A 26,897-nucleotide genomic window follows, 5' to 3' on the forward strand; every position below is an offset into this window, starting at 1 on the left:
GTCACAAGTTCGATATTGCATTCAAATACATATTTTAATTTATTATGATTATTAAATATAAAGCTGTACTTATGTCTTACATAAGTTGGTAACAAAAAAACTCTATTTAATTCAATATGTGCATATGAAATCAATTTAAACCATACATTTTTCATACAACTTAATAATATGCAATTAAGTGTCCGAAAACATTGCATTCAGTTCTCTCTCAAATATAATATTCTTTTAAAGGACATTATTCCTGTATAATAGGTTTTAAAAGTATGCTAAGGCGTACTTCTTTTTTCCACACGGCATACTTCGTGACAAGATGAAGATGATGCAGAGATATATTTCAGGAAAAACTCATTGCTAGACTGTTTGCTCCAACATCACAACTCGATAAGGCTGGGAAAAGATCCTTAGCCACGTCCTTAGGGAGAGCAAACTGTGGACGATCAGAAAACCTTTAGGCAGAGCTGCAGATTACGATAAAGGCAAAAAAACAAATTACACTGTCGGATTTCTGCGTGCTGAGATAATGTTAACGCCCAGAGCCAACGAAAGCAGAGAGAGAGAGAGAGAGAGAGAGAGAGAGAGAGAGAGAGAGAGAGAGAGAGAGAGAGAGAGAGAGAGAGAGAGAGAGAGAGAGAGAGAGAGAGAGAGAGAGAGAGTGAGAGAGACTAAGAGAGAAAGAGAGAGAGAGAGAGAGAGAGAGAGAGAGAGTGAAAGTGAGAGAGACTAAGAGAGAAAGAGAGAGAGTGAGTGAGTGAGTGAGTGAGTGTGAGAGAGAGAGAGAGAGAGAGAGAGAGAGAGAGAGAGAGAGAGAGATAGAGAGAGAGAGAGATATTAGCTGCAGGCATCAGCCATAAAGCATCTTTTCGCAGGCGTGATCCTGCATCTCATCTCTCTATCCCTCTCTCTCTCTCATTTTCTCACGGTTAATCTTTGAGATAAGTACAGATTAGTCAACATGCTGGCAGACAGTACCAGTGCTGTGCTTGAAAAGTAAGGCCATCATAACCTTTCCACTCTATTAACCTGACATTTCGAGAGTTATTACTGTTACTGATGTTGGATGCTTTTCTGAGTCCGTCTCCTACTTTTGTACAATGAAGAAAGATGCTTTCGACACAAAACTGTTTTGCATCTTTCCAACAAGCTAACAGCAAGATTGAAATTATCTTTCGAAATGTATGAAAACATTGGCTTTCATCCAAAACCTGCCCTGCCAACTGACTTCAAGCTCACTGAACTTATTATTATTTTGAATGAACTGTTAATTACATTGACGGTTAACTTTTTAATGTTTTATTACTGAACTATTTACATTTGACACTACTTAAAATGAAAAATCTCGCCTTGTCTGCATATAATGTCACTTTACATTCAGAACTCAGAAATTCCAAGAAATTCCAACCTCCTATTAAGACTTTTTTTTGATCAAATGTCTGGATCAGAACCTCCACATCGTTCTGACAAAAACACGTCGGGGTACAGAGGAAGCAGAACAGTATGAAGTAGGGATGCATCGATATATGAACATTTTGGCCGATACCGATAACCGATAATTCTTCATTTTTTGAAAGCCGATAACCGATATATTGGCCGATAAATCTAAATCCAAATTTTGGGGTAATTTTTTAGAGCCTGATTACAAAAACAAAAGTCTCACCATTAAAAGAAATGTCCCAAGCACACAATTATACTGTTCTCATTATAATTGTATGTAGCCTATAATAGTCAAACCAAAAATGATTCAGACACCAGATATTTTTTTTACTAGTGGCTGCAGGACACTATAGTTCATTTATGTAAGTGAGGAGAGCTAAATTAAAAGTAACTGTGACATATTATACCCAAAAATTCTTCATGCAGTGACTACCAGTAACATTTATTAAAATTTAGGAACAAAAATGTATTCAGACACTTTGACCTGACCATGTTTTGCTGAAGTGTTTTTTTTCTTTAATTGCTAATGCTCTTTTTACACACAGACTGAACACAATGAAGCATTGCTTGGTAATCGGTTGAGCTAAACTGGTATTATCTGATTGTGTAGTTAAATTTAACAGCTGAATACATAATTCATCTGTGAGACAGTCTAACAGAAGGACAGAAATATCAACTGATCTGATAACTCTGAGTTCTAGTCATATTTTATTAACACTTTCTAGTGAATAGTCTGTGATAATGTGTGAAATGTCGAAGGTGTCTGAATAAAGTTTGCACTTAACTGTATTTTCCTTTTTAAAGTGATTCCCAATCATATTTCAAGCAATTCAAAACCATCATGGCGAACAATGAAGTGTCTCACCTTAAGGAAATAATCCATTATTTATTGGTTTTAATATATCAGGCAAATTTTCTTATCGGGCCGATAATGATAACATTATGTGTTTTTTTTATTTATATATATATATATTTTATATCGTGCATCCCTAGTACTAAGTAACATATTCTTTAGACTATCACATTCACAGGACAAACTTCATTTACAGTGTGAGACATAATAACGTCTTACAAAAGCAGCGAGAGGCGCAGGCAGAGGTCTGAGCAACACCTGCACTGTTATTGGATCAGTGTGTTCACAGACTGCTAAGAGACCGACACACTATTTCCAGCACAAACAAAGCGCATGTCCGCAGGGACCTTGGCAGCCCAGCAGAACTGGTGTCTGATGGGGAAATGAGGAGGAGGACACACAAGATTTGACTGGAGGAAAAATAAGCACAGATCTATTCCAGTTTAACGGGACTGTCAGTATGTGAATCTGAGAACGTATCCCAAGGCAATCATAATTACTATTTTATCTTATTTATAAGGATTTGAACAGACATCTAACCTTATTCAACTTTGCTGTGTAACTCGTCCACCAACATTTGTGCAACTGACATAATTTTATTTAGTTTTTTAAATAACTAACAATAGGGGAATACAGAGTCATATAAAACACTTGAATCTATAAAAAATAAAGATCACAATTCTGCATCGTATCAAAAATCAATCATACATCTAATACATCAAGTATCCTTTTCAACAGCTGAGATGTGACAGCTTTATGATTGTTCTGTATTAAAGTCAGAGAGTCGTAAAAATCCTTTAAGTCAGTGGAAAATAGTCTACAATTTGGTACGGTTAACATACATTTTGCTTTATGTATATGATATTTCCCCCCGAAAATTATTAATTTTAGTTATATTATCCATTTCCAATAAATCGGCATGACAATCAATAAACAAGACCATTATATGTAGACATACAAGCTGTCCACACTGAACGCGACATAGCGATCACTGCTAATCCATTTGGCCTTTGTATCAGAAGTAGCGCGAGCACTTTACGTCAAAAATAAAAAAGGGGCATCAGTTTACTGTTGGAAACAGTGTAGACACAGAGAATGTCTAAGACAGCATCACTGATTACAATGGGTCTCCTTTAGGACCCAGGCGGTAATGCCTGATCAAAAGTTGTTTTCATGATGTCTCAAATAATTATAATCTATTTTAACTATTGTATTGATTTTTATTACATTAAGTGCACAAACAACATGCTTGAAATATAAAATGAATGCTATAGGCCTATGTATTGCATAATAAAACAAACTGTAAAGCAACCATACAATGTTTTTATTTTTATTTTTTATAAGGATAAGGATTGTTTCAACATACTATGTTCTAAAATGCAAAAAAGGCCATACCTGTCAACCCTCTCGGTTTTCCCGGGATTCTCCCGTATTTTACCTTGCTATCCCACTATCATCCCGTTTAATATTTTCCCGTATTTCTCATCTTTCTATAAAAAAAAAAAAAAAAAAAAAAAAAAAAATCCCACTGGGTGCAAACAAGCGGAAATCCCGCCATGCAGCTAATTTCATTGGTTAAGGTTACAAAAAATGTCCCTTATTTTCAAATCCCAATGTTGACAGGTATGAAAAAGGTATGCACTCTAAAACTCTTTTATTATAGACGGGAGATAAAGTAACTTAATCTCCTGTCTATAATAAAAGAGTTTTAGAGTGCACACTTTTTTTAGCATTTTTGATTTGATATGTCTCATCATCTAATTAGCAGTGAGTGTGTTGATTGGAACATACCATGTTCTGTAAAAAAATAATTCAATATTAATTTTTTATAAATTAATTGTCCTGCTAAGTACACACAAACATAATTAATTTGAAACATGTAACTGGGAACTCTATTGGAAGCAAAAAACATACCTAATATAATATAAGCTAAGCTAGCAGGCTAATCAGGTAGATGCATGCTATGCTAGTACAAGCTAACTAAAAAATAAAATAATAGTAAGAACGAGAAATGCTTGATTTCACAACCTATAGCTTGAGTTCTATAATAGTATATAAATTATGTTATTTAAAAGACATTAATGGTCATTATAATGCGTTTTAAATGATATAAATCATAACGTGATTTTGCAGGAATTGTAATGGTAAGTTACTAAAAATACAACCCACCATTACCCATATGACCTGGGCCAGTAAACAATGACCGAACACATTAGTAACACCTACTAAAAACCATGGTAACCACCTAGAACATCATAGCAACTGGAGAGCAAAACATGTTAGCAACTAAACCTTTTCGACTTAGATAGACACCCACCTTTGCAGAGGAACGGACCACTCGTAACGTAAAGGTTTAGTTTTAGTACAAGTTTAATTTGCTGTAACAGAGGCTTGAAAGAATCTTTTTATGAAATACTCACTGACCCAGGTTTGTTTGATTGTGAAGGTTGTTTAGCACCACCATCTGGACAAACATGTGCATCAACACATCCAGCCCAATGCAACATGAAGAACAGTCACACAGTCGCATGTTAGGAATGTAGAACATAAAAACATTTATTGAAACAGAGCTCGAGACATCACAAGGCATCGGGTGAAATGGAAAAATCCTACAGACTCCTCGATTCCCAGGCCACAAGATTCAAAACTCAAATCAGATTCGTGTTTAAAGCACCCTGTAGCTGTTAACAACATCAAATTACACAAGGTGCTAAAACACACTCTGTTCATTGGCAAATAAATACACACATATGCATTAAACATAAATAGAAATAAATATGTTCACATACTAGTGCATACGGTACCACTGGAGGAGACTCGGCATTTCAGTTTTATGTGATAAAGACGTCACTGTTAAAAAAAATGGTCAGTTCATGTTGCATTAATGAACGATGAGATGCTGGAGTTCATATAAGAATGACAAACTAAACAAACAAAAAACGAGCACTTCTGCTCAGTGCACTTGTACTGTAACTTTAAATGAAACAAGGCTGTCATTGTTAACTTTCAAAGGGCTTTACAGGATTCGGTGTGAAGCGGAATGAGATATTTGGCCTTCAGTGAAATGGAGATGGTTTATGTTGTAAGATCTGCAGAGGTTGAATACATCGAGCGTTCGTTCAGAGAGCAGAAGGAATGCAGTGTGAATCATCCAGCGGCGTCCAGGGGCACAGCTCGACTCAAGCGACGGGCAGCTCATCCGGTCCAGGGCCTTCAGACGCCTGAGAGTACATGTAAACACTCAAACACGTGAAGTACAAAATCAACTGGAACAATCTGTAAACACTTCAGGGATCCACTGCGCAGCCTGATGACCTGCTGAAGTCTACCTGTGGAGGAAGATCAACAAACAAATAATCAATACACCATTAAAAACACAACTTTACGGGCTGTTTTCAACTAAAAACGGAAAACGCATAAATTTTAGGCCGTTCATTTACACAACAACAGCGTTTTGGGGGCCTAAAAACACAAACATTTGAAAACGATACCGTTATCGTCTGTGTAAACAACTAAAATGTGAAAACTGTGACGCCATGTTCATGCATATTACGTGTTCAGTCTATAGGCGCGTAGTGTTTCTTTACAAAGTGACCGCCATCTACTGGCCTGGCATGAATAATACAGCGTTTTTAATTGTTTTTAAGGATCCGTGTGAGCGGGGATCGTTTCGACAATTTTGTCGTCTAAGGTTGGGAATCAAATACTTGACGTCGGGAATCGGATACTTGTTATAAAATAAAAATTTCGAATCCTCTTATCGATTCCTTTGTGAGCATTTCAATATGACTTTAAACAATTCAAGCGCAAGACGACTCGCGCTCTGTTTTCAGTGCTGTGGGCATGTGTAACTATATTGGGAAACTCTTAAAGTGACAGCAGCCTAATATTCCTGCTGCCGTCTCTATAACAACACTAATCAAACAACAAAGGACAAAGAGAAAATTCTCTCGTTCTTGACTGGATAACTTTTGTAACTATATTTGTAATGTACTGTATACTTTACATTTGATTATAGTTTCTGTACCTGAATACCTGAAAAACTTAAAACACTGTATTTCAATCATATATTTGTTGGTTTATTTATTTGTTGCGATAGCTAATTTATTTTTATTTTATTTTTTTTAATTAATGAGTGTTTACTTGTCTTTAATAATGCTTTAAATTTATATTAGTTAGGCTAGTTTGTTTTGCAGTAAGACTAAATGTGTCGAAATTAGGAATCGATAATAATCGTAATCGATAAGCAGAATCGTAATCGATAAAATTCAAAGATACCCAACCCTATTGTCGTCTGTGTGCGGAAAAAGGAAAAACTTTTCGTTTTCTTGTGCATCGTTGTCATGTAAACGTACCCTTAGATTAATGAAATATTAACTTGTTTGAGTTATCACTAATGCTGAATAATGCAATTGTCACCAAAACAAGAAAAGAGTTTGTCATGTGATAAGTGGTGCAGTGTTGGGGAATATGCAGTGTTGGGGAATATGCAGTGTTGGGGAATATGCAGTGTTGGGGAATATGCAGTATTATAACACCAGTTACAGCACAAAATAAACATGAATGAGCATCTGAAAGTGTGTTAAAAGATAAGAGTACAACTTATCGAAATCCGTATCATGTCACGTGGAATCGCTCAGTGTTTCAACCGTGGAAAGACGTCAGTAAATCAGCTTGTAAACAATGTCATGTAACGTCACATTTACCTCAGAAAAACCATATCCAGTGACCATAAACTCGTTAGTCAGCTAGAATAACTCTAGAGAGGAGCATTTTGCTAAATATATGCACCATATTCATTATAATTTTTAATGTTCTTCAATATTTAATGCATGTTTGAATAAATCTGGCAAGTTTTTATGACAGCCACCATTTAAATGTTTACATTTCATATAACTTTATTATTATAAAAATAATTAAAAGTGTAATTTAAGTGTTTGTATACAAATCAGTTAATTTTTACCTTCAATTATAGTAGGCTAATGAAGCCTATAGGCTACAACTGACTCCCATAGTTTACAGCATTAGTTAAGAGATTTGTTTTCCTTGAGAAAATTTGCCATGTATTGAACCTGATATCCAAAATAATCAATACTGAATCGAATCAGAATCGAATTGTGAAATTTGCGTCAATCCCCAGCCCTATAAAATACCTTCAAAGACATTTCAACCCGTCCCAGATGTCATCTGTTCTTCAGCCTGCTGACGCTCAGTCTGGATGCTTTATTCTGAGAAGACAAAAACCACGAGCGTTCGTTATCGGCACTGAAGATGATGCAAGAGGAAGACAATAAAGCTGAGGAATTCAATACTGCAGTCTATTATGCTGCAAACTCATGTCATTTTCATAACTTAAACTCAACTAAAACAATATCTCTGAGTCACCTTGTGCTTCGGGCATCTTACGGTGAAGTTCTCCTCATTGAGCGCGCTGTCTGTGGAGACACAGCACAGACAAACACCTCAAACACACAAGCATCAGTGCAACAAAACAGAGATGAGTGTTCGAACCCAAACTCCAGAACAGCCGGAAATGGGAAATAAGCCGATGCCTGTCAGGCCTGGACAATACAGCTAGGCTAAATCAAGCTCAATATTTCCATTGCTCTGAGATGATTTAAAACAGTGGTTCCCAAACCGGTTCCTAAAGGTCTCCTCAATCAAACACATTAGCTCATCAGTAGAGACTCCATATCATTTACCATCTAATTATTTGTGTATCTGATCTTAAATAGTTGACTGTACACATCCGTCCAGATCTGATTGTTTTCTGGAATATCTGCATTGGTTTCTATGGCAATGGCGTTTCGTTGTGAGGAATATGCCAAAAACAACAACAACAACAACATGGGTTTCAAACACGGATGTTGTCTTATTTACATCATGACAGTGTGTGGCCGCCGCGCTGAACTACTGCGTAATCTGAGTGGTTTTATTCAGTGCCGTCTTCTCCGCCGGTTTCAAAACATGTCTCTGTTATATTGTCATTTTCTGCTGGTCACTTTGCAACAACACAGCATTGTTTCAGCAGGGATTTTAAGCATGTTTCCTATAACGACGTTTGACGTTTTACGTGGTGTGAGAAAGTCACATAAACCACATGGAAATCCAGTCAGACTGAAACCGAAATCCAATTTGAATAGGATTTCAAACCACATATAGCTTGAAACAGCTTTTGTTAAAAATCGCATTTCATGTGATTTTTTGCCAGATTTCAATCGGATATGCACAAAAATCTGATTTGGACTGACAGTCAACAGTGACTTGTTGCCTCGCTGCCCTATCAGGCAATGACTGCGTAACAGTTTAAATGATCTACAGCAAAATAGAGCGAGCTTTGGTGAAAACTAAGCGAATAGTTAATTACTATAATATTAATTTCACGCTAGAAATGACATATCATGAGTGGAAAATGTTGGTCAAAAACGTACATTTACGCCATCTGACCACCAACCACATCTTTTAGACTTTTTTTTTAGCTTAAAAATGCTGCATTTGGAGGACGAATGCAATGTTAGTTTCACTTCCTGTCTCCTGAGATCCCTTCATCTGATGGATTTTTGAAGGCAGCATAGATGTATCCTTCACTGCCTTTGATATCCCACAATCCTGTGCTTTCCATTCTGGGAAAGTTGAGCTAGAAAAATAAAGATGCCGTCTGAAAGTTGTGTGTCTAAATGTACGTTTTTGACCAATGTTTTCCACTTCTGATGTCTTTTCTAGCAAGAAATTATTAATGTAGTCATTAAATATTCTCTTAGTTTTCACCAAAGCTCGCTCTATTTTGCTTTAGATCATTAAACCGTAACACAGCCTCAGAAGTCTGTCTGAAATCAGTTGCGTGAGGTGCCGTCGTGCTCAAACACTCCCTGCAGAGTCATTGCCTGATAGAGCAGCGAGGCAACAAGTCACTGCCTAAGATTTGGCACTAAAAAAATGCTTCCTCCATGGAGGTATGAAGGCAACAAGGCACGTCCGTATAGGAGAAAAAGGAAACATTGGAAATGTGCAGTTCTGGAGGCTCCAGGAACAGGGTGGAGAACCACCGCCTTGAAACAATGTTGTTTTGTTTTTTTTAAATCAGAAGAACCATCATGTAAAAACAAGCTGTTGTACACTGCATTACTTGGTTTCAGTCGGCGCGGTGTGTCGAGACCGTGAGCATTACCTGACTGCAGGGCACAGGGGAAGTGGTACTTATTGGGGCAATCTTTGAAGAAACATCCCAGAGTGGCACCAACCATGTGACAGTGCGAACACACCTGTAACAACCAAACACAACACACACACACACCTTACAGCTTCTGGAGATTCAGAGACAGCGTTGTTTAAAGTAGTATAGCTTTGTAATGCCATGTCGGCACCTGAGGCATCTTCACGAGTGACAAAAATAGAAGAGTTGCATAAATACAATTAATATTATACAAGATGTTTTACATTAACATATGATAACAAATTCTAAAATCTTTACTAATTAAGTCCTTAGTTGCCTACTTTGCATTAAAAGTGAGACAGCTTAATAAAATGTTTAAAGGAAAGAGGGGTCTTGCAGAACATACACAGAGTTGGGTCTTTGCCTTTAAGCAAAAAATGATGGTCAATCTTGCATGACCTAGGCCTATGCGAACAGGGTTATTTTACATAAAGCCAGACATTATTTTTATATATAAAATAAGGGGAAAGAATCTCACGATATATGTCAGGAATATGTCCATTACCAAATTTAACCAAAATAAAAAAAAATAGATTTTGTATCAAAGAAAAAAAAAGATCCCTTGCGAAATCATATATATATATATAGATAGATAGATAGATATATAGATAGATACTGCATTCACTGCTCCAGACACGTCAATTCGTCCACCATCTTGGAACAGTCAACATGACGCTGTTCATCACTCTCACTAACAAATCAATGATTTTTAAAGAAAATGCAACAGTATTGTGCAGCCTATGGTTATAAAAACCACCAAGCTAACCATAACTATCAGAAAATTACACTTCTATGTACATCTCTATGCCCAAAATCTGACAAACAGATAGACATGCAGGCAGACAGACGGATAGACTGGATGGATGCATAGATAGATTAGACAGAGCTTCATGGGAAAAAAAATCTTGGGGGGAAATGCGTTAATGGTCATGAAAATAATGTCACAATGCAAAAAAAAAACGTAATAATAATTAAAAACGGGTTTCACTTTCAAAATTTTTGGGGAGAAACAAGACCCAGAAAAAAACAAAAACAAAAAACAACAACTTACTGTTCCTTGTGCAAGTCGGATGGCCTCCTCCAATCCGTAGAGTTTCCCTTTAACCAAAAAGATGCCTGCAGTCCAAACGCTGCAGTCCTCATGTATCCAGAGCTCAGCACAGACCCCGGACTCCTCCGCGTTCTCCTTCCCCTGCTGTGGGACCTCCCGGGACGCCCCGTCCTCTAAACTGCAGACAGAGTCCGGATCGCTGCAGTCGGGGTCCTGCTTCTGGGCTTCGGGACTGCGGTCCACCTTACAGACGGGCTGAGCTCCGCTGGAGTGGTACGGCCCATGCAGGTCCCCGAGGCCTTCGACGTTCCCGGCCCGTCCACACAGGCAGCAGAAGCGCCGGACCTGAAGCCTGGCCTCGGAGCCGACCCGGCCCAGCTGCAGACAGGAGGATTTTGGGATGACTCCCGAAACCGTCTGCTGGGACCCTTTCTTTGCCGAATAATCGTCCTCTTCCCTAAAATTAACGATTGAGCAGGAGGAGAACTTCATACGGATGTAAGGGGCAAAGCCGTCCAGCCTGGCGTGAGTCTTCTCTTCTTTGTGGTTTGCATATCGGAGTTTGATCTCCGGCTCTTTAGGAGAAAACAGGGATGAAACTCCAGATGTCCAAGGTTTTCTTCTTCTCTTAGCCTTACTTGCTGCAGATTTACTGCCTGGTGACGGCCTCGCCTGCTTAGCCGTTTTGGGTCTGGGCTGGGATCTGGATTGGGAACTAGATTGGGATCTGGGTAGGGATCTGGGTTGGGATCTAGGTTGGGATCTGGGTTGGGATCTGGGTTGGGAACTGGGTTGGGAACTGGGTTGGGATCTGGGTTGGGAACTGGGTTGGGAACTGGGTTGGGATCTGGGTTGGGATCTGGGTTGGGAACTGCGTTGGGAACTGGGTTGGGATCTGGGTTGGGATCTGGGTTGGGATCTGGGTTGGGAACTGGATTGGGATCTGGGTTGGGATCTGGATTGGGAACTGGATTGGGAACTGGGTTGGGATCTAGGTTTGTGCCTCGGATTTGTCCTCTTCCTACTTTTTGAAGCCGGAGTCTTCCGGGAATGGCTTGGCGTTGAAGAAGATGCCCCAATCTGTGGAGACGCCAAGTTGCTTGTGTTTTCGCCATCTGAGGTAGACGGGAAGTTTTGGGAATAAGCAGCATCCGTGTCTTCTTGATCACTGTCCTGCGGGGATATGGGTATCAAGACCGACTCCATCCACGACAGCAGCGATTTGGATCCGGAGCCAGTCCTACCGTCGCGGCCTTCAAAAATCGGTTCATCCATTGCGCAGACGTTGTTCACATTTCTGGGATTGTCCATTTGATGATCATAGTCGACTTCCTGCTTCATGGGGAAATTGTTTCGTCTTCCACTGCTCATGTCGTTAACGATAACACTTTCAGTTCGGGAGCGCCAGCTCGAAGGCGTCTTGCATCTGGAGTTGCTCACCGGCACCTCAATGACGTCACTGTCCTCGTCACTGGAGATGTATTCAGCGGAGCAGGGAGACGTTTCGTTAGCGCCGGTACATTCGGATGCGAGAGTTTCAATGGCAGTCGACTCAACCGCTGAGCTGGTGGAACGTAGTGTGTGTGCGGCAGCGTTGGCGTCCTGAGGTAAACGTGACGAGCCCTTAGTCTGTGACAGTGCGTCACTAAAGTATGGAAGTGTCTCTAATGCATTGTGTGCTATCCTACCTCCTAGTGTGCAGTTTTCTAACACTTTCTTGCGACATCTTTTCGCTTGCGTCAACGCTTCGTCCATTTCAACGTCGTAATCTGCGTCATCCTCAAACTCTTGGTGTGTCGGTGGGCACTGAGACAGTATCTGAGCCACGGACGGCAATCCATTGATCAGGGGTAAAGGCATAGAGTAGGAGCCATGGGATGATGTCCCGCAAATCCCATGGTGCTTTGATCCTGGTTCTGGGTGATCAGGTGGAGTCTGTTTGCTGGGCCGAGTGATGTACCGACCGGACCGAGACTCGGAGATGTTAGCGCTCTTGCTCCCTGAGGTAATGCCACACCAGCTGGGCTTCTTCACCAAATCCAAAGCCTCCATTGAGTTTAATGGGCCCTGCCTGCATCCCACAGACAGATCCAGAGCTGAGGAACGAGACTCCTGAAGGTGCATGACATCGACCTGGTCCAGAGGGTCCATGACTGAAAGAAACCAAATGCAGGAGTCAATGGGGGCTTTCGTACCTAGCCTATAGGAACTAGCCACCAGGGTGGTTCCCCGAGAGCTAATGGTTCCCCTAGGAACGTTTTCCTGGTTGCATCCGCACCGCTAATAGGAACTCTAAAGTGACGTAAGCCGCGCTTGTGGTTGTGACCTTTATTTTGACAGCCTGAGCTCACAGTGCTCACATTCTCTGTGTTCATTAGTATACGATCTGTCTAACAGTCCTGTCTAATACGTTATTAGATAGAACTGTTATACATAGAAAGTAGACAGTACATGAAAAGGTATTAGCATATGCCATGTGGTTGATGTCCAGTGTTGCTAGCTGAGCAGAAATACAAAATCATGTTTCTCTTGGTCGCCTCAAAGTTGCGTTGGGTTTTCTCCTCAACGTAAAGGTTAAGAGGCACATATCACTGTTTTCCATGTTCGTTGAGTTAGTTTCTGGAGTAAATAAATAGGCTATAATCTGTGTGTTAACACAGCTTTTTTGAAAATGGCGGGTGCTGGTGTTTCGCGTGCGTTTGGCCAATCTAGCTACACTAATGTCACTGTAGTTTCTATACAGCTGGTTTAGACCCTACTCTTAAGTAGGAGCTAAATTAATTCCTCCACAAGGAGTTCCTAGAACTAAAATTGTTCCTAGCTCCTGCGGTGCGAACACGCCAAAATCCGGGTACTTCCGCCAATAGTTCAAGGAACTATGAAAAGGTTCCTCCGGTGCGAAAGCTCCTGTTAGCATGGTCAACGTGAACTCTGCTGGCGTATTAGAATATGTCAATATAGAGAAAAAACAGAGAGAAAAACAGATGTCTCAATATTTTGGTATAAAACGCATTTTCTAAGAACTTATATTTCAAGTTTTGACTGTAAATGTCACGCCTATAACGCTGGAATTGCCCTGTAGCACAAGTGAAAACTAACAAGACTTTTCTTTTTCAGTCTAACCCAGGGGTGCCCAACCCTGCTCCTGCCGATCGACTGTCCTGCACAGTTCATCTCCAACCCTAATCAAACACACCTGCCTTTAATTTTCAAGTGATCCTGAAGACCTTAATTGGTTGCTTCAGGTGTGTTTGAGTAGAGTTGGTGATAAACTGTGCAGGACAGTCGATCGGCAGGAGCAGGATTGGGCACCCCTGGTCTAACCCCACACTTTCCACATGTAACTCGATTTTGATCCGTTCAGTCATTATTTTTGGAGCATCACTGCTATGGCAAGCATATTTGAATTTTATTCATTTTCCAGGATATGAATTCTTGATAATCAACAATTCAATTTTCACTAGTTAAAATGTTAATTCTTGACATCGACAATCAATGATGTCATCACTCGCAGATATACAAATTCTTGACTTCAACTTGCCAAAAAAAAAAAAACCCTATAATTCTTGATATCTGTTATTGTATTTTCACTAGTTTAATGTCACCATAGGCTGCCATTCAAATTCAAGTGTTGATATCAAGAATTGATTTCTTACTAGTTGAAGTCCCAATTTCACATTTCAGAAATACAATTCTTACTAGTAAAAATCATAATTTTGTATATCAATAATTACATGGTTACTAGTGCAAATGTCTGTTCTTGATATCAACAACTAAACTGCTACTAGTAAAGTTTTTTAAATCAACAATTCGATTGTCACTATAGTGACTATGTTAATTTCTGATATCATGAATGTGTATATTAGTAAGAAAGCCATTTTAGATATCAATAATAATATCAGAAATATATTTTCAGATAGCCTATCCAAAATACCAAATTAAATATGCTGAAATACACAACGAGTGACGATTGAGCTCTTGATATCAGGAATTTATATTTTTTGTAGTAACAAAGTCATTATTATGACAAATTATGATTTTTAAAAGTAAGAATTGAATTTCTGATCAAATATCAAGAATTCATATCCTGGGAATGAAAGTCTAAACGGCTTGTCGTATCCCTGTGTGTCAGTGTAGAGGTCAATAGGCCGTGGCATCAACCCAGACCTCTGGCTGTTTTGTGGATCAAACTGGCATAGGACAGTGTATTCAAATGTCTGACCACAACAATCTACGACTTAGGCTATATTCTTCATCTCTGCCATCACTTTCACTGCTTCGATCCTCAACGACTTCCTTTCTTAGTATGACCTAATTTTTTGAAGCACTGCAGTCTCTCTATCATCAATACCTCCTGGAAAAGCTACAGCAACATCAACCTAAAACAGGGAAGAAGACAATTATACTACCAGAGTGCCAGTACTGAAGATCCCCTAAAAGGACTTTTTTGATTTGACAACAGATTTTTAGTTTGGTGTCTTTTTGAGTTATTGATTTTAAAAAATGTGCATGTAATGGAAATATATATATATATATATATATATATATATATATATATATATATATATATAACTATGGAATTGACAGCATGTGACCTTCACTTCCTTGTTGCCAAAAATGTCAAGCACATGACATTTTTTTGGGATTTTAACTTTATTGGCTGAAGGGGATGTCATACGATATTACTTAGGCTATATATATATATATATATATATATATATATATATATATATATATATATATATATATATATATATATATATAGGTTAAACATTATTATTGTATTTTAATTGCAATTTTTTAAACGATGTCCCATAGAGGGTTAAAATAAAGTGCTCCTTAACCAAGATCACACTGGTCCATCTTTTCTAATGATGCTCTCAAAGTTCACCTGAAATCAAGAATCATCCCACAGCAACATCAGAATAAATACTAACACACAAACCCAAGAGCAAAGCAGTTCAATACGCACACATCAATCAATATGAAGCCCAATAATGTGGTTTGTATTGATGCAAGGAGCTTTGCTGCGCCATGTTTTGATCGATCTATTGACTGCTATAGATGAACTCACTATCACTGAAGCTAACGCTAACCAGGTGTCAGTGCAACACTCACCCGAGGATGAACACGTCCCTTCACTGCCCAGAGTTACTCAACATCTTATCAAAGGCACGGGAGGGGGGCTATAAAATTAATTTGGTCTAAAACACATATAGACTAATCATATAAAAGAGTAAAACTACTGGCGAAACAGGACAAGGCAGTTCTTCTGTTTAACTGTGTGACTCCGGCTAAACATGGCGGCCGGAATACGAAACACAATAGAGAAGCTTTCAAAATAAAAGACAAATCTTCAGTACAAAAGGCCAACTTATCAAGAGTAGGCCTCATGAAACACTTCTCCGTAACATAACAGCATATAATGGCTAAGTAAAATAAAATATAATGAATATACACGTTTAAAAGTTACATATTTTAAACAGGCTGCTAACTAATAAGAAAAGTAATGTGAGAATAAATGGTGGTCTCTGTCAAAGTCACATTTCATCATTAACATCATCACGTTATTTTTATATTAAGACTATTATGTAAATATTTCAGCCCAAATTCTCAGTACCGTAATGCTTCTTAAAATTATATACTTGAATTGAACTTTTTTCCTCCTCATCATTCTCCATATTGATGTCCATTAAGAGTGTCATTAGTGTAATAACACAGTAATTATTATCTTATCCCAATAAATGTTTATATTTTAATTGCATTCTTTGTTCCATAATGTACTTCAAATTCACATAATTATGACATTTCACAGTGTTTGATCATAAGGTCAAGTTTATTGACATAAAAAAATTAACAAGTAACGACTACAAAAATGAGACCACCAAATAATAAATACATTCAAAACCAAAAGTTTTCTGAGTGAATCAACTGGAAAGGCACCGATAGGCATTCATTATCAAATTCATTTTAAAATGATATAAAACACAGAGAATGCTCATGTACTGGTTTAGGGATAAAATAATAAATGATATAGCTCACTGTTAATTGAATATGTTGATTTGGTCTTTTATGATCATAAAGCACTCCAGCAGCTCAGAATAATATGTCACATATTAATAACATATTGCACGACCCTCTGTCTCTGAATTACTTGAGAAACCTTTCTGACTCTAAAATATATGAATTCACTTTTGTCTGTGATGTCTCTTGTGTCACTCTTCACACATTATCAAATCAAGTCTGCTTAAAACAACATTTTTTACATACATTATTTGGCGAGTAGCGTGGAATAAGCAGGAAAATGTATAGGCAGTCGGTCAATATTGCATAGTGAGATCCACTTTACATCACATTATATTACAGTTTGCTACATTTCAGATAATTTATCAGATTTGTTTGCATTTGTGTGACGTAATCTGAGCATATCCCTCATACAATAAACACACAGCCTGAGAAACAACACCTCTAAAGAAACAGACTGTAATAAGAGACCCCAGACTCCTGATTCATCTACAAATCAGTGAGAACATAAATCACTCCAGCATGAGCCGAGTTCAGCCATCGATGTACTTGGCGTCGAGTGTGTGGCTGTCCCGTATGGAGAAGGGTCTCCAGGCCAGCACCTGCAGGCCCGTGACAAACAGCGGCACCACACACACCAGGTAAAACATCATGCTGTGCAGGGACTGGAGAGCACTGGGAGGAGGAGAAGAAGGACAGAGAGCAATGAGAAATGAATGCAGTGCACCTTTCCACCTCTAGAGGAGGACAGACCATCGGCGGCAGGGCACTCGAGTCTGAATCACATGCTTACAGAGGCTTGTTTCCGCCACAGAATAAAAAATAAATAAAAAAAGTAGTAATTAATACAAGTAATTGCAACTTTTTATCTCACAGTTCTGACTTTTTTTTCTCATAATTGCGATAAAAGGTCAGAAATCTGAAAAAGTCAGAATTCCGTGATATAAAGCTGCAATTGCGAGTCATAAAGTCCAATTTCCTCAGAATTGCGAGTTTATTTCTCACAATTCTGACTTTTTTTTCCTCAGAATTGCATGTTTATGTCTCGCATTTCTCACTTTTTAACCAGAGATAGTAGACCATCCTTCTGGCATACTCTTTTCAACATAACTATGCTTTAGGACACACTTATTCTAATCTCACAGACTAACTTAGTGTGTTACATTCAGGGTTGCCAGGTTTGTGGTTTTCCCGTAGAATTGGGACACTTTCAGGCCCTGTTTACAGCTGGTACTGAGATGTGTTTTGGTGGATCGGATCACAAGTAGACGAGGGAGACACGTTCCCGTTTACACCTGGTGTTTTAATTCTTTATGGGCGGGTAAATGAATGGGCTTTTTCAGATCTTTCGATCTAATGGGCGAAATAAGCTCACGCAATTTACATACGAACACGACCGGAGACGACGGAAAAACACACAGCTTTAGTTTCTGCTCTGACTGACACAAGACCAGCCGAACGCTGTGAGTGTCGGGATTCACCGGAAACAGGACCCAAGAGCAGGGAATGCTGATTTATTAACAATAAAAGAAACAATGACAGTCCAACAACTGGACTCAAACACACACAGACACACAACACAACAGGGGAGACACAAGAAAGAGCAAAACCACTCAAACATTACATAAGAACAAGGCAGGACAAAGACTAGAGTTATGTGACTGAAAAACTAAACCTATGCGTCTAAGGAAAGAAAACTAAAGTAAAGTAAAATAAGTCCACGACAGGAGAAAGCTAGGTATTAAATAAATATAATAAATAAAAGAGAAGGCTAAAGTAACCACACCTATAAATCAGGGAGGAAGAACTAGACAGAAACTAGAGTAGCTCAAGTAAAACAAGACAACTAAAGAAGGCTAAATAAGAGAAGTTAGACTAAGAAAACCCCAAAGCAAAAACTGCAACACGATACTAGAGAAAGATCTGAGACAGGAACACAGAGACATGAAGCACAATATAAAGTAGAGCACAGGAGGACCAGACGAGCGCAACGAGTGAAACGAGGACTAGACGAAAGGGTAATGGCAACATAAATAAAGACAAATCCCAAAACAAACATGGAAACACTGAACAAACACACAACAGACAAAGCTGCCGGGGCGGAGCCCAGTGTGTGTTAAATCAGGGCCCGTATTTATCCAGCTTCTCAAAGTGCCATTTTAGTCTTACGTGCTGACAGCTCATGAAATTTGCTCCTACTTTCAAACTTAAGAATAAAAGCAAGTTATCAAATTTCTTAAAGCTAAGAATCACTCTTACTCCCACAGTTATTTAAGACAGCGGGAGAGGTCTCGAGGAGACAGAGACGAGTGAATCTTTCAGGAGAGGAAGAATGTTTTTCACGATGAGCGGTATTGTTTGGACAGTGCAGGCATCATCTTTGTCAGCGCTGGTTAATGTTGGGCTGAACTTGCCTTTTATAACATCTTTCCGCTGTTCGACTAATTCAGCAAAAGTAGCTCTTCTTCCTCTCGCCAGTTCGTTTCTTTTTTGGATGATTATATGACAAAATCTAGGCTATATATGATCAGTTTTTTCAAATTTGTAATTAAGACATGGTGGAAAACGTGTTTCTCTTTCATTTCCAATGTGTATATCATAATGTGGGATTCATTGAAAATTATTTATCATAAAAAAAAAAAATATCTATATATTTTCAAGAGAACACATTATGATTATGGACATGAAAGATAAACAAGTTTTCCACCATGTCTCCACAGTGCTGTTAACTGACCCATATATAGCCTAGATTTTATGATTTGTCCAAACGATACAATGCTGTGTTGAATGTAAACTCCTCTTAGGAATTTCCCTCTTCAATGTGGATTTATCTGAGAATGTCCTGTTTGCGGCACAGCAGAGTGTCGTGGATCATCTCTAAGACTGACACTTAAGATTTAGTCCTACACTTCACTTCACAATTACCAATGAGATGCTTGATAACTAACTTTTAAGCGCATTGAGTCAAGAATCCAGTAATTCTCAGAGGCTTGATAAATACAGGCCCAGGAATGGAGAGAGAACATTGTGCTTGATGCGTTTTTACTCCTCAAACCAAACTTGGGTCTCCAGCCGACAGTTTAAACCCCGTCTGGCCAGAGCTCTTCTCATAATGTTCCTCATTAGTCCAGTAGATGGAGAGAAGACGGTGTTTTGTGGCTGTTTGAACACATTCGACCACATGAGCGTTTACACTACGAAAGCAATCCGGTCGAATGTGTTTTCACTCCCTCTGGAAGTGGTCGAAAGTGGACAAGCTCAAAGCGTTTTAGACCCTGTTCACTCCTGTATTCAGAGTCGTCCACTTGTGATCCGATCGACCAAAACACATCTTAATACCAGGGCCTGTCAGCACAAATCATAACAGTGACCGTTTACTGACAAGCCTTAAAGGAGTCGTGCCTCAAGTTGAAAGTGTGTATAACACATGACAGTGACTGTAAAACATGTATTTGATGTATGGGGTGGCATATATTGAGTCTTGATATTTGGATAAGGTCACTGGGCTAGTTTTATTACACATTCCTGGCAACCCGGGTTATGTTGCTTTATGTTCTGAAACAAAGGCTGAAATAAATATTCCAGGACAATCTGTTTTGCTTTGACAGACTGAATATCTGACAGGTAAACCTTACATTGGATCCACGGCCTTGGAAACCTCATGCATGTCCGCATAGCCATACTGGTTCAGGATAGAGACGGCCATCATCGGGGCCAGAGACTGAGCCGGCTTCGTGAACAGAGCGTTGGTCCCAAAGACCATAGACGAGAGAGGAGAGCTGGAAACATTTAGAGGAAAAAACAAAAAAACATCAGTTATTTAAAATTGGACGAACCATATGCATTTGCTTGGGTGTTTTAGCACACATGCTAATTTTCAACACCTTTAAATGACAGGGATTATGAATTAGACTCATCTTTGATAGCTAATAGCGCCATATTTAAATCAAAAAATGAGTATGACTAGTTGAGAAGCAAGAGTTTGATTGAAAGCCAGTTAGTTATAATGTGTGAGAACGCTTGGATACCTGCGCTTGTGTTTCTGCAGGTCCGAGTCGATGATGTCGGCCAGAGGCAGATTGAAGAGACTGAAGGACGCCTGAACCAGGACCCTGATTCAACATCACACATCCACACACAAGCTTATTATTCACTTTGTTTCCTCTAGTCAAGTCAAGTCACATTTATTTATACAGCGCTTTTTACAATACAGATTCAGTTTCAAAGCAGCTTTACAGAGATAAAAGGAAAATACTGCAACAAAGTTTGAAAACTGTCACAGTCCAGCTTAAGTAAGTTCAGTGATGGTTCATTTTTGTTGTAAAAAAGTTATTAATTTAGTTCATTTATATATATATATATATATATATATATATATATACAGCCGCTCTGGAGAAAACCGTGATGTCATCATCCAGCTCAGTTCAGTTCTCATATAATGGTGTCAGTGCAGGCAGATCAATAATAGTGTTGAATATTAAATTAAATGTTACATTTAATGTCCGCAACTAAGCAAGCCAAAAGCCAATGGCAACAAAGGTGAAAAAAAGGGTGTAAAAGGCGACAGTATTACACTTTTATCACCATTTCATACACACTGAACTCTGAAAAAATAATAATAAGGTAAACAATTCAGGGGAATTTGATTCCTGATTCGATTCCCCTTTAAGCAGAAAAACAGCATTAGGTGAATCTCATTATATCATCACTTAAAAATGTTCAATGACGTCTGCATTACATTTTTCACACATTCAATTGTTTTAGTAACAATGGTAAAAATGACTGTTTACCACTATGCATTGTTATATTGGACAGTGTTGGGTGTGTTACTTTAACAAAAGTCATTCATTACTAGCTATTAATTATGCATTCAACAGTGTGATTAGATATCTGTACTAATTACTCTCTCTATAAAGTGTTGTATTACTAATTACTTTCTAAATCCCGCATTAACCTCGACCAGTTGAACAATACAAGGACAGACATGAAACTGCTCTTTAATTCTTTCAAATAAATAATAAAAATTGCATAAATTATACTTGGACTGACCAAAGTGTTTAAAAGAGAGACGGTCACATTAAAAACATACATTTTAATGTTAGATTTTGATGCTATTATTGTTAAATATAGAATTGTTGTATAGTCTATACAGTATTTAATGTAATTACATCAGAAGTAACTGTAATTAAATTAAATAAGTCTTTTTCAAGGGAAAATTAAGTAAATTACACTGATAACACTGATATTAGGGCATACAAATGTAAATTCCTCTGTTTATTTGGTAAAAAACAGTGCAAAAAAAATATTTGTAATTTTTTTACATTAACATTTTAAATCTAATTGCTTACAGTGGCTGTTTGGTGGAAAATATGTATTTTCTGATGGGAAAAAGGTCACCCTTTTTAAACAAGCTATTATTGAGATGCGTTAGGCTGTATGCTGAATAATGTTGGCCAGCTCGATTCAGAAACACATGCAGTAAAAGTCCAGTTGGTATGTACGCTTTACACACTAATGAGCAGAAAACACATAATCTGGCCTACAGTACATGTGTAAAACCTTTATTCACCGGTAAATACTGTAATACCCACCGTTCAAAAGTTTGGGCTCAGCAAGACTTTAACTTAAAAAGGAATTAATACTTTAATATGGCAAGGGTACATAAAAATGATCTAAAGTGATATTAAAAGCTTTTACATTTAAAAGATTTCTATAATAAATGCTGTTGTTTTGAACTTTTACCTTCATCAAATAATAAAAAAAAATAAAAAATACTTTAAATTTTCAACATTGATAATAATACTGAATGTTTCTTGAGCATTAAATCATCATATTAGAATGATTTCTGAAGGATCATGTGACACTTAAGACTGGCGTAATGATGCTGAAAATTCAGCTTTACATCACAGGAATACATTACAGTCTACTATATATATATTCACATAGAAAAATTTTTAATAATGTTTCACAAGATTACTGTTTTTACTGTATTTTTGATCAAATAAATGCAGTCTTGGTGAGCAGAAGAGGGTTCTTTCAAAAACATTGTTTTTACTTTTTTTTTTTTTTTTTGTACAACCAACTTGGGATGTTTATGTCATTTCAAGTTATATTACATTAAACTGACTTAAAAAATGTGTTGAATCTTGTATAATTTGTTGAAAATTGCTTAACTTATCTTGACAAGTTGAAGCAATGTAAAAAAACATATGTTGTCATAACTTATTGATCATTAATTTTTTACAGTGCAGCACCAAACTATTGAACGGTAGCGTAAATCTCTAAACGCACAAACTTCACCCAGTGAACGCTCTCTTGTAGGAAACACATATCTCATGGTTTCTTTGCATGTTTATTCCTTTTTCCCAGAACAGCCGTGTAATTACTCACATGCTGGAAGTGAGGAACAATGCAAGGAAATAGTAGCTGTTTGGACCCAGCAGTAACATGATGACGGCTGCTCCGGCCTCCACGTAGAAGCTGACCAGGATCAGTCTGTAGTAGCCCAGCTTATGGAGAAGATTCTGGCTGCACAACACCAACACCTGTAGAGCAAAACATCCAGAGAGGTTTCAGTGCTGTGTCCAATGTGACGCACTTCAGTTCTGCTCATAAGTTTGCACACCCCTTGCAGGATATGCATTAAACTTGGATGATGAGGGTACATTGTACTCATTTTGTGTTGTTCAGGGAAACATCATGTAGTTTCTAAAGGGCAGAAGTATATATGTATATATGTACGCTGCGAGGAGACGCGGTTCTGATGCCTGAACTGTGATGGGAAACATCTCGACTGTGATAAGAAAAAACAGGTGTGCTTAAGCATTCGGTCCTTTTTAAGGTCTCATCTTCCTGTTTTTGGTTCGTTACATTAAGTTAAGGACAGAATCTTAAGCACACCTATTTTTTCTCATCATAGTCACGATGTTGCCCATCACAGTTCGGTACAGGATCAGAACCGCATCTCCTCACAGCAGATCTTCGTTTGTGTGTGTGTGTGTATTTGACGGAGGGATTTCTGATGTTGTTTTGACTCCTTTACACATTTTATAAGCTCTTCACGAGTTCTCAGCTGGACAAAATATCATCATATGTAGCTATGCACATACAATGAGGTCATTTAGCCCAAAACACAGCACTGTTTTGGTAAATTCCGTCTCAAAATAGGGAATATGTCATAAAAAAAGCCGACCAATCAGGTTGTGAACGAATCCCTATGGCTGTAGGTTTGGTCTCTTTTGGTTCGGTGATAAAAATGCCAATCTGAACGCTAAGCGGGTCAGGAGTGAATGAAGGTCCGGATCAAACGAACCAAGCAAACTGAACTACAGTACAAGTGTGAACACACACTTAAGGTGATGAGACATGGGGCAACTTTTTGAGCAATGTTGCTGGGCAATGAAAACGAGGCAAACTGAAAATGGGGAATACATTTCTATCTGGATACTTTAGATCGGTCGTGGGCCCTGTGTCTGGTCTGGTTGACGGCAACATTGCTCAAAAAGTTGCCCCGTGTATCATCACCTTTAGTGATGATGATGAGAGCTATAAAGACGTTTCTATCCTTGAAAGAGGGAGGGGGGGGGGGTTATTCAAATCCAAGTATGAAGGACAATAAGCAGTAGCAGTTGATGACGCACCTGAGGACAGATGAATCCCGCTCCATACATGACACTCTTGGCAATCGGCGGCAGGACGTCCTGAGGAATGAGATGCTCTGCAAAAATCAGGGTGAAGTTATTGTAAAAAGCCAGCAAGAACACCTGGAAAAAGTTCATGATGACGAAGAGCTGGAAGTCTCTATTGGTGAGGATCTGCCAGGTCATAGACAGCACAGAAGACACCGAGAGCGAAGGAGAACTGTCCTTTTCCTCAGGGGTTTTATAGTCGAACCGACTCTCGCTGTGGAAACCCGTGTAGAGCATGCAAGCGCAGGCCAACGCGGCCACAAACACGCTAAAGCCCTGGAAGACAGCGAAGTTCTCCATGTTCTCGGACACGAGGCCACTGAACAGCACACTAGACGAGCCCAGCAGAGACGCCACCTGGCTGTATTTGATCAGCCTCAGCCGGTTCTGATGGTGTCCCGAGATCTCTGCGAAGAGAGCGCACTGGGCCAACAGCACGAACGTGAGCAGGCCGTCGAACGCACACAGGGTCACGGTGAGGTGTACGCCGCTCAGCCAGTCGTGCTCCTCGTACGTCCTCCAGGGGAACCAGGCCAGCAGGAACGACAGGGCGTACAGCGGCGCCCCGTATAAGATGGAGAGTCTGCGGCGCGAGCAGCACTGCAAGCCTGAGTTGTCCTGAAGATATCCAAACACCGGGTCGTTCAGCGCATTCCAGATCATATACACAACCTGTGCAGAGACACAACTGTTAGGGATTTTTTCTTACACAATTGCATCACTTCACTTCAGAAGGCCTTTATTAACCCCCGGAGAGCCACTTTTATCATGAATAAGTACTATTCTTTGTACTTCCAAAGACAAACAGCCATTCATTCCCATTATAAAGCTTGGAAGAGCCAGGACCATTTTTAATATAACTCTGATTGTATTCGTCTGAAAAAAGAATGTCATAGACACCTAGGATGGCTTGAGGGTGAGTAAATCATGGGCTAATTTTCATTTTTGGGTAAACTATCCCTTTAAGTTCCACAGAAGGTAAAAAAGGAGCGAATGAGGATGAGGGACAGAATTTCTGGCTGAACTATCCGTTTAAAAACTGAACGTTTGTGCTGACGGTGAGTTTCAACCCGCCGAAACTAACTCGAAAACACTTTGATTGTAGCCGGTTAGTTAGCCTAAAGAACATTTTCCTTCCTTGATTTGTCTTGAAGTACATCAGGGCATTCAGGTGTTTACAGTGGCTGGTTAGGCTGATCTTTTGTTTTGATGGTTTTCAAGAGGTTTAGTGTTGTAAAGTGGCGAGGCTGAAAGACCAGCTAAACATTAGCTAGGCCACCTAAACAAGCAAATCTGGTTTAACTAGTTTAAGTTTGTAAGCTTTGAAAATATTAGCTTCACTCTTTACTTGTCCAATACAGTACATGTTTCATAATAACGACAGAAAGTATTGCTGATGGATACGCATGCCTATAAGATGACCAAAACAAATTCCAAAACAATTAACAATGTAATTTATTGAAGTATTGGCTGTACCTTAACAGATTATATATTTTAACTGAAAGGATTTGGAAGAAATCAAGGTGCTTGCCTATATATGAAGATATAAACTATTCCAAAAGTTTTGAGTTTTTTCACACTGGAAAAATAAATAGATCAGTGTTTCATCCTTATTCCCACAAAATGAGCAAGAACTGTCAACATCCATACATTTTGCCACAGTATCATTCACAGGATATATTTTATGAAAGATCTTAAAATTAACTTATTTAGTCTTATTGGAAAAGCAGTACTTATGAGGTAACAGCCAGGCTTCCTTCCAGTATATAAATTCAATAAGAGAGGCCCGATAAATGTATTTTTTTTATTCTGAAGAATTTGTCGAATATGCTTATTATTACATTTCTTGTTAAATATACTTATTCCATCTTATATCAAATCAGATTTGCCGGTGTAAATGTTTTTTGTTTTTTTTTCAGGTGTAAATGTAGACATCAAATAGACGTCGCCATGACGTACGTGTGCTACCAGGCTTCTGATTGGCTAAAAAGTTCTGGCCGCGCCTCCAACGACACTGGCTATTTAAAGAGAATGGTGCTTGCAGGTGTTTTTAATGCTTAACACTGTATTACAAAAAATATATATAGTTTACAGCAAGTTCAATATAACCGAAAGCATGAACTCTATAGCAGTTCAAATGAACGTATGCATGTTAAAACTTGTGAAAACTCACCTGTGACTGGTGGAAGGCTGTCTCTGATATTTTGTACCTGTTCAAGAACAGCTTTACGTAGTAGAAACTAAACATGCTGTTCATCATGGCAGAACCAAGCGTTGTCATAGAGTAAGCCAAAGCAGCGGGATTAGGAGCAACGTGTCTCATGATTCTCATAACACGGATGTTTGACGTGCTGGAATTGTTTGTCCACAAATGCAATGAAACTGAACACTATTATAAAACTCATGCAGTCGTAGCTTATTAGTCAATTTCTCCAAACCCTACCAAGGGAATGTTGACAAAAAAATAAAACGATTTAGTTGAAACACTTAAGTTTTGAATATATCCATTCACAACTGAGCTCATTTTAAAAACAGTGGTACACACAACACTTCCTTGTATTCCAAAGTATCACATCAGACCCCGCCCCCGTCCTCTGATTGGCCAGCGTGAAGATCCGTTCTTGTTGTTATCCTCGC

The 26,897-nt window shown here is 38.7% G+C and overlaps 2 protein-coding genes across 2 annotated transcripts; both read right to left on the reverse strand.

Annotated features, from left to right (window-relative positions):
* Positions 1–4,811: 4,811 nt before the first annotated feature.
* Positions 4,812–15,864, reverse strand: LOC311295555 (uncharacterized protein). The gene is made up of 6 exons (XM_084417024.1): positions 15,667–15,864; positions 10,549–12,701; positions 9,453–9,546; positions 7,670–7,719; positions 7,438–7,512; positions 4,812–5,613 (listed from the first exon to the last, which is right to left on the reverse strand). Exons 2-5 carry the CDS (start codon positions 12,697–12,699, stop codon positions 7,468–7,470), a joined length of 2,340 nt encoding a protein of 779 aa, XP_084273150.1. The 5' UTR covers positions 12,700–12,701; positions 15,667–15,864; the 3' UTR covers positions 4,812–5,613; positions 7,438–7,467.
* A 507-nt stretch (positions 15,865–16,371) lies between these two features.
* mfsd13al (major facilitator superfamily domain containing 13a-like) lies at positions 16,372–26,860 on the reverse strand. Its single transcript, XM_084417216.1, has 6 exons — positions 26,434–26,860; positions 24,213–24,932; positions 22,963–23,117; positions 20,601–20,684; positions 20,208–20,351; positions 16,372–17,247 (listed from the first exon to the last, which is right to left on the reverse strand). The coding sequence occupies exons 1-6, from the start codon at positions 26,590–26,592 to the stop codon at positions 17,106–17,108; spliced, it is 1,404 nt and encodes a 467-aa protein (XP_084273342.1). The 5' UTR covers positions 26,593–26,860; the 3' UTR covers positions 16,372–17,105.
* Between the last annotated feature and the right edge of the window lie 37 nt (positions 26,861–26,897).

This window comes from Rutilus rutilus (assembly GCF_951802725.1).
Source record: "Rutilus rutilus genome assembly, chromosome: 1".
NCBI lineage: Eukaryota > Metazoa > Chordata > Actinopteri > Cypriniformes > Leuciscidae > Rutilus > Rutilus rutilus.